The sequence below is a fragment of the Vespa velutina genome, chromosome 10 (assembly GCF_912470025.1).
Source record: "Vespa velutina chromosome 10, iVesVel2.1, whole genome shotgun sequence".
NCBI classification, from domain to species: Eukaryota; Metazoa; Arthropoda; class Insecta; order Hymenoptera; family Vespidae; genus Vespa; species Vespa velutina.
Window position 1 is genome coordinate 1,666,073 of NC_062197.1, and position 7,500 is coordinate 1,673,572.

Here is a 7,500-nt window from a genome sequence, read left to right on the forward strand (position 1 = left end):
ATTTTCACTGAAAAATAATACGCATTAGAGTTTTGTTAGATAAATCGAATGAAAAAAATCTCAATGGTTCAGATCTAATCGAAAATAGTTTATTCGATGATTTTTGATCATCGTAATGTTTCGAAAAAATATAAAGAAAATACAATTAAAAAGAAAAGATAAGTGTGTATGTATATATTTATATATATATTGTATATATATATATACATCTTTTTTTTTTCATTAGGAATACAGTTCACGGATCGTGATAACCTGCAGCATTGCGGTGATCCTAGCGATCGTACTTTGGAACGTTAGAAAAAGTTCATCGAAAAAGTCAAATAATAAAAGCAAGAAAATAAGAAAAATGTCACATGAAAAGAGTAATGGTTGTGAAAAAAAGGTCGAAACTGAGAAGAAAAAAATTGAAAAGAACGGAGAAACGGTGTCCAATATTCCGAAACTTAAGTGGGTTAAAGTAGGTCGGGTCGAGGAACTCTATTACTATCCTTTGAAATCAGGACGAGGGAAGGCAGTGACGGAATGTAAATTTACGGAATTTGGAATATCGATAGAGAAGGATGGATTATTTACACTTAGAGATAGGTATTGAAAAATAATATTAAATTGATTGACAAATAATGTTGAAATTTTTTAAACTATAGACAAAAGATTTCTATTTAAATATATCGATATAATGATATTATAAAAAAAATTTCAATATAATTTATCGATCAATCTAATAACTACGTTATAATAAAATTTTTCAATTTAATTATAAATATTTATAAAATATCATAAATATTGACATTGTTCATTGGCATTCAATTTAACGGTCTCATTGAACGGTAATCAACTATTTATATGAATTAATTCGTATTCTAGTATGTGAAATAAGAAATTAATGAGAACATAAATTCGAATAATTTTTGTTAAATGTATTTGTTAAATGTACGTGCCAAGAACAAATATAGTATATTATACGAGTATATAAATATATATTAAAGTGTTAAATGAGAAATAAATGTGGGATTATATTCGACAGAATGTTTTTGGTTTACAACGACGAGACTTATAAATTTCAAACGGGTAGACAGTATCCAACGATGATTCTAGTCAGTCTATCCGCCGTAGATGAGTACAAGGTAAAATTAGAAGCCGTAGGAATGCCAAGTGTCGTCTTTAGAGTACCAGAGAAATCCGAAAAGAGTTCTGCAGCCATTGAATGTACGATGTGGTGGGGGGAGCCGGTAAAGTGTATCGATTGTGGTCCTGAACCTGCTGAATGGTTATCTAGGTAATGCATACTAGAAAGTCTTATATAGAAAGTTCATTGATCGAGGGGTTGACTGACCTATTTTTTTTTTATCAAAAAAAAAAAAAAAAAAAAAAAGAAAAAAAGAAAGAAAGAAAGAAAGAAAAGAAGATATACGAAGAAAACAGAGGGGATAACACAGCGATCTTTTTTTTTTCTTTTTAATTACAGATTTTTAACCGGTACAAATTCGGGCTTACGTTTGGGTTATTCTTTGACCGATAGACGACAAATTACTACAGGACCTTGGGAACGTTTTTGCAAAGTTTATAATACTCTTCGTGACGAAGATGCGGTAAGTTAATATTAATTCAATTGACATAACGTATCTATATCTATGTTTTATATATTTATCATAAAAATAATTATCTCTTTGATTCTAATAGGGCTTGTTCTCAGATATTACGAGTTACATGTTAATGACATCTCAATCACTCGATAATCTGAACGAACGATTGGAAAACCCCGTACCAGCTTTACAATTCCGTCCTAATATCGTTGTTTCCAGTGAGAAATCATTTGTCGAAGATAACTGGGAATGGATAAAGATAGGTGATCGTGCTATTATTAGAAACGTTAAACCTTGTTCAAGGTAAATACATATGTCTAGTGTATAATAATCAAACGGTTAAATTGATAATGTATCACATTTTTATATATTATTTTTATTAATTTTAATTGTCGATCATTCAAGATGTAAAATGATCAAAGTCGATCCAAAAACCGGTAATACCGAGAAGGAGGAACCATATAAAACTTTAAAATCGTAAGAGACGATCTAATCGAATTCTCTCGATCTAATCGATTGACAATTAAAATATTCTTGTTAATGATCTTTCATTTCTTATTTTAGTTTTCGAGAACAAACGGATCCAAATAGAATTTCCGTCGATGGATCAGCTCCGATAATGGGTATATATTGTGGATCATACGTCACTGGTCGTGTTAAACTTGGAGATGACGTGTTCGTTCACGTATCAGCCGATAATATTGAAAATTCGAAAATCTCTAACGAGGATATATCTAAATCTAAAACGTGTTAACCTCCTATAATAGCAGCTATGAAGGCGTGCCTTTGTTTTGTTAATGCAATTATAATCCGCAATGTGGATCGTACGCTTCGTCGAATAGAAAATTTGTTAAATATTTTTAAAGAAATGAAAATGTTCCCAATGATAATTTCAAAAGATCAAATTAAATTATTTTTCAAGACATATTAGGCTAATATATTTCTTTCCTTTATATTATTTCGAAAAATGATACGAGAAAAATTACAAGCCTAAATAGTCTCGAAAAATAATAATTGATTTTAATGGGATCATTTAGGAATCTTTGATTTCCGATCTGTTGTTGCATTTAAAAATTGAAAGGATTGAATTGCTTAAATAATTAAAGTCAAAGAAAGAAAGAAAGATAGAGAAATATAAAAATAGGAAGAGCAACGATATAAAATCTTCTTATAATTAAATTAGAAAATGTCGATCGCTCGATTTCTTCGAACGAATAAGAATCGAGGAGTCCGATTATAGCACGACAATAATCGATAAATCAAAATGTTCTTATTATTAGAATGACGAAAATATAAATTCGTTGAAGCGCACTTAAAATCAATTTCTAGCCATTTTTCTCTATTATATGTATATATATATATATATATATATATATATATGTTTTTTTTATAATATATATTATACATATGTATATTATACACAGGCGCAATGTTTGATGTATCAAACAAAGAAAGAAAAAAAGAAAAAGAAAAAGGAAAGAAGATTTATTTGATTATGCGCCCAATAAAAAGAGAAGGAAAAGGAAGAAAAGCAAAACAAAAAAAAAAAAAAAAAAAACAAATAAATGCCTTACTGTTAAAAAAAAGTAAAGAAAAGAAAATCTATATTGTTTTCGAGGTGTGCGTAAGAGAATAATAAAGTTTCACAAAATGACACAATTCTTCAATTTCAAATTGAATTCTAATTAAATTAATATTCCAATTCAATTATTTATATAATAAAAGAAAGATCGTCGTTTACGTTTGTTAAAATAAATATGAGCATGGATGCATTGGTTGGTTCTCGTTACGTATTCCCCCGTTTCTTTTCCTCTTGATTGATCTGAATGAACGAAAGAGAGACAGATAACAATGAGTAAAATATAAGAAAGAGAAAGAGAAAGAGAAAGAGAAAGTGATCGTTATCACCGAATGTAATAGCATCGTTTTAACCACTTAAAGTCTCGTTACAGTAGATGAGAATTGTATATACATATATGAGAACATACATACATAGATATGCATATATATGTATATATATATATATATATATATATATATATGTGAATATGTATGTGTATTTTAGAGTAGGGATGCTACATAACCTGTAGATGAACTCTATATATGTGAACTCTATCTCTGTTCTTACTCTCTTATTTCTTCTTTACTTTCTCTCTCTCTCTCACTCTCTCTCTCTCTCTCTCTCTCTCCCTCTTCAATCTTTTTTCATCGTCAGTCTACAATCAAGAGTCGCCGGTTATCGTTCAAGATGACCGGAATAATTCCATGGATCTGTTTCTGCGCGTTGTTTTCAGGAATATTTGCGAGTCAACATCGAAGAAAGGACGGTGAGTATGAGAATATATAATATATATAGAGACAGAGTGTATCAATAAAAAGTGTTCATCAAGATTATCATAAGGTCTAATGAGTTCTTTTTTTCTTTCTTTTTTTTTTTTTTTCTTTTTTTTTTTTTTTCTTTCGATAATGACCCAGTACAAAACAATTTTCTTCGATAAGTTCTCATCATAGTTTCATTTAATTTCGATTAACCTCTTAAACGGAATGATAAAACATCCTTCAAAAATCTTATTTGACAAACAATGATCAAAAGTCGCATATCGTTATTATTTGAATTTTTCTTATAATGATGCTGTGTCTGTTTCTTTTTTTTTTTTTTTTTTTTTTTTTTCTTTTCTTTTCTTTTATATGAAAACAAAACATTGACCTCTGCCATGGTGTTTTTCGAAAGGAGAAGAAAAGGAAACGAGAAAGAAAATAATCAAAGAACATAAAAATAATCCAAATAACTCATAATAATTCAATCGAATACTTCGTACCAATTATTATGTGATATATAATCGCTTTGACAATTAATTCCATCGGAGATAGATGTGATACGAATGTGTTCGATATTTTTTCTACTTCCTCTTCCTCTTCAAATCTTTCTTTCTTTCTTTCTTTCTTTCTTTCTTTCTTTCTTTTTTTTTTTTTCTTTTCTCTTCTTTTTCCCCATTTCTTTTGCGATCAATTTTATTAACAGACATGACAAATAGGATTTCAGAATACTTTGGGACACTTGAGAACGAATACACCAACGGAAGTTCAAGAGAAAGCAGCGAGGGATTTGATTAGAAGATTATTAGGGAATGACGTAGCTCGTTTATTCGATGTCATCGTCGATCCTAATCTCGGTCCTACGGGAAAGGATACTTTCCAGGTCGATTGTTCAATAGAAAAATGATTAGAATATATCACAATGAAACGTGTAAGAAAAAAAAATAAAAAAAAAAAAAACAAAAAAAAAATTGATTATCATTTTATCGTTGAAGATCAAGAAAAATGATCTTGAGAAGATCGAGATTCGTGGTACCTGTGGGGTCGCTGTTGCATGGGGTTTGCATTATTATTTGAAGAATTATTGCAACGTTCATATTTCCTGGGATGGAAATCAGATCGAGCTTCCACATATATTGCCAGATGTCCATGTTAGAATCACGTCGAACGATAGGTTGATCATTTAAAAATTATTTATTTTAAATTTTCATTTTAAATTAGAATAGGTATAATAGATTTAAGTTTTTACCCATTTTAAGGTTTAGATATTATCAGAATGTATGCACGTTGGGCTATAGTTCAGTTTGGTGGCAATGGGATCAATGGGAAAGGAATCTAGATTGGATGGCCCTTAATGGGATAAATCTTGCTCTCGCTTTTAATGGACAAGAAGCAATCTGGGAGAGAGTTTATGTCAAATTGAATCTAACCGTAGATGAGATAGACGAACATTTTGGTGGACCAGCTTTTCTTCCTTGGTAAGAATTTCGATAAAAAAAAAAAAGATCTTGTTTTTTCTTTTTTTCTTCTTTTTTTTCTTTCTCTCTCTCTCTCTCTCTCTCTCTCTCTCTCTCTCTCTCTTGCCGTCGTATCCGAAACAAATATTCTTTCATATATTAATTAAATCCTTGAATATAATCGAATTTAAATCTTAATAAATTTTAGGACCAGAATGGGCAATATTCGTGGATTTGGTGGATCATTGACTAATCATTGGCATTATCAAAGTATTCGTCTGCAACATCGTATACTTCAAAGAATGAGAGAACTCGGTATTATCCCTGTATTACCTGCTTTCGCTGGCCATGTGCCAAGAGCCTTCGCCAGATTATTTCCCAATGCCAAAATGGCTAAGATCGATAGTTGGAATAAATTCGAGGACAGATATTGTTGGTAAGAAAAATTGAATAAATGAAAAATAAAACGAAGAAAATAAATCAAATCATTCCATAGAAAATGACAAATTCAATTTGTATAATAATCACGATTCAATCCTCATTATGATTATATTTCAGTCCTTACTTGTTGGATCCTACGGATGAATTATTTCAAAGAGTCGGTGAAATATTTTTACGGGCGGTATGTTGTCCAAAAAGGAAAAAGAGAAAAAAAGCACAAATTTACGAACGAATTTTTATTATTTTTTTGTTTTTCTTTTTTTTCTTTTTTTTTCTTTTATTTTTACACCGTCTTACAATCTTTAAGCTCTTTCCTTCGAATTCCGTAGTACATCGAAGAATTTGGAACGAATCATATCTACAATTGCGATACTTTTAATGAAAACGAACCTGGCAATAGTGAGCTAAGTTATTTGGAAAACGTTTCAAGGTCAATTTACACAGTCATGAGTAACGTCGATACTCAAGCAATATGGTAAGACTAATAAAAGCTATTATTTTATTTGTTAATAAGAATGACTGAGAATCAATAGGAAGAAAAAAGTTTTTCAAGATTTGAAGAATTGTTTCTTTTTTATTGTTTTCTTTTTTTTCAAGGTTGATGCAAGGATGGCTCTTCGTTCATGATTTCACATTCTGGACCGAGCCCAGAGTGAAAACTTTTTTAACTTCGGTTCCTATCGTAAGTACAAAAAAAAAAGAGAAAAAAAAAAAGAAAAAAGGAAAGAAAATAATAATAATAATAATAATAATAATAATAATAATAATAATAATAATAATAATATTTATTGTTATTTATTGTACGGATAACGTCCGTCTATAAAGTTAAGTATATAAATTATTTATGGATGGAAAAATGATATTAGATATAAAATAATATATTTTCTTCCATTTCTAATATTTTCTGATAAATATATATATATATATATATTTTTTGTTTCTTTTTATTTTTATTTCTTTCATTCTTTTTCTAATATCAGGGAAAAATGATAGTACTGGATCTACAGTCCGAACAATTTCCACAATACGCGAGATTGAAATCATATTATGGTCAACCTTTCATATGGTGTATGTTACATAATTTTGGTGGTACATTGGGAATGTTTGGTTCGGCAGAAATCATCAATAAAGTACGTATTGATCATACGAAATAATACGTGTGAAAAGAAGAACAAAAAAAAAAAAAAAAGAAAAAAGGAAAAAAACAAACAAAGAAACCAAAAAAAAAAAAAAAAAGAAAGAGAGAAAAAGATGATAATATCATTCACATAATAAACTCTAACAAAGAAAATGTTACCTTTTATTTATATTAAGCGAGTGTTCGAAGGAAGAAATATGGCCGATAGTACGATGATAGGAACAGGCCTCACACCGGAGGGTATTAATCAAAATTATGTCATTTACGAATTGATGAACGAGATGTCTTATCGTCGCGAACCCGTTGACCTTGATTCATGGTAAATAATCCGATAATATCTTTACGCAATTATCTTTACGCAATCTTAATTGAATATTTCTTCGAATATATTTATTTTATACTAATTATTATCACATTAATTATTCTCGATTGAATTTATAATGACGTATGTATGTATGTATGTATGTAAACTATTAATGATACATCAGTATTATTTAATATATTTTCAGGTTTGGAAATTATGCTACGAGAAGGTACGGCGCAGAAAATGAGTACGCAACGAGAG

The 7,500-nt window shown here is 29.5% G+C and overlaps 2 protein-coding genes across 6 annotated transcripts in view; both read left to right on the forward strand.

Annotated features, from left to right (window-relative positions):
* LOC124952074 (mitochondrial amidoxime-reducing component 1-like) overlaps positions 1-2,508 on the forward strand; it is a 4,057-nt gene extending 1,549 nt beyond the window's left edge. For 2 of the 4 annotated variants that reach the window (XM_047501399.1, XM_047501402.1), the window contains exons 2-7: positions 235-585; positions 1,025-1,276; positions 1,466-1,589; positions 1,681-1,886; positions 1,989-2,060; positions 2,148-2,508. In XM_047501399.1, coding sequence (XP_047357355.1) covers positions 235-585; positions 1,025-1,276; positions 1,466-1,589; positions 1,681-1,886; positions 1,989-2,060; positions 2,148-2,337 — 1,195 coding nt within the window. In that variant the 3' untranslated portion in view covers positions 2,338-2,508. Of the gene's footprint in view, positions 1-226; positions 586-1,024; positions 1,277-1,465; positions 1,590-1,680; positions 1,887-1,988; positions 2,061-2,147 lie in introns of all 4 variants that reach the window. The other 2 variants (XM_047501400.1, XM_047501401.1) reach the window with 1 other exon arrangement.
* Positions 2,509-2,660: 152 nt separating this feature from the next.
* The window catches only part of LOC124952073 (alpha-N-acetylglucosaminidase), a 6,663-nt gene continuing 1,823 nt past the window's right edge, over positions 2,661-7,500 (forward strand). The window contains exons 1-11 of one of the 2 annotated variants that reach the window (XM_047501397.1): positions 2,661-3,910; positions 4,619-4,782; positions 4,895-5,073; positions 5,159-5,377; positions 5,565-5,792; positions 5,915-5,978; positions 6,127-6,272; positions 6,395-6,479; positions 6,778-6,927; positions 7,112-7,254; positions 7,445-7,500. The exon at positions 7,445-7,500 is cut by the window's right edge and continues 104 nt beyond it. In XM_047501397.1, coding sequence (XP_047357353.1) covers positions 3,832-3,910; positions 4,619-4,782; positions 4,895-5,073; positions 5,159-5,377; positions 5,565-5,792; positions 5,915-5,978; positions 6,127-6,272; positions 6,395-6,479; positions 6,778-6,927; positions 7,112-7,254; positions 7,445-7,500 — 1,513 coding nt within the window. In that variant the 5' untranslated portion in view covers positions 2,661-3,831. Of the gene's footprint in view, positions 3,911-4,618; positions 4,831-4,894; positions 5,074-5,158; positions 5,378-5,564; positions 5,793-5,914; positions 5,979-6,126; positions 6,273-6,394; positions 6,480-6,777; positions 6,928-7,111; positions 7,255-7,444 lie in introns of those variants that run through there. The other variant, XM_047501398.1, reaches the window with a different exon arrangement.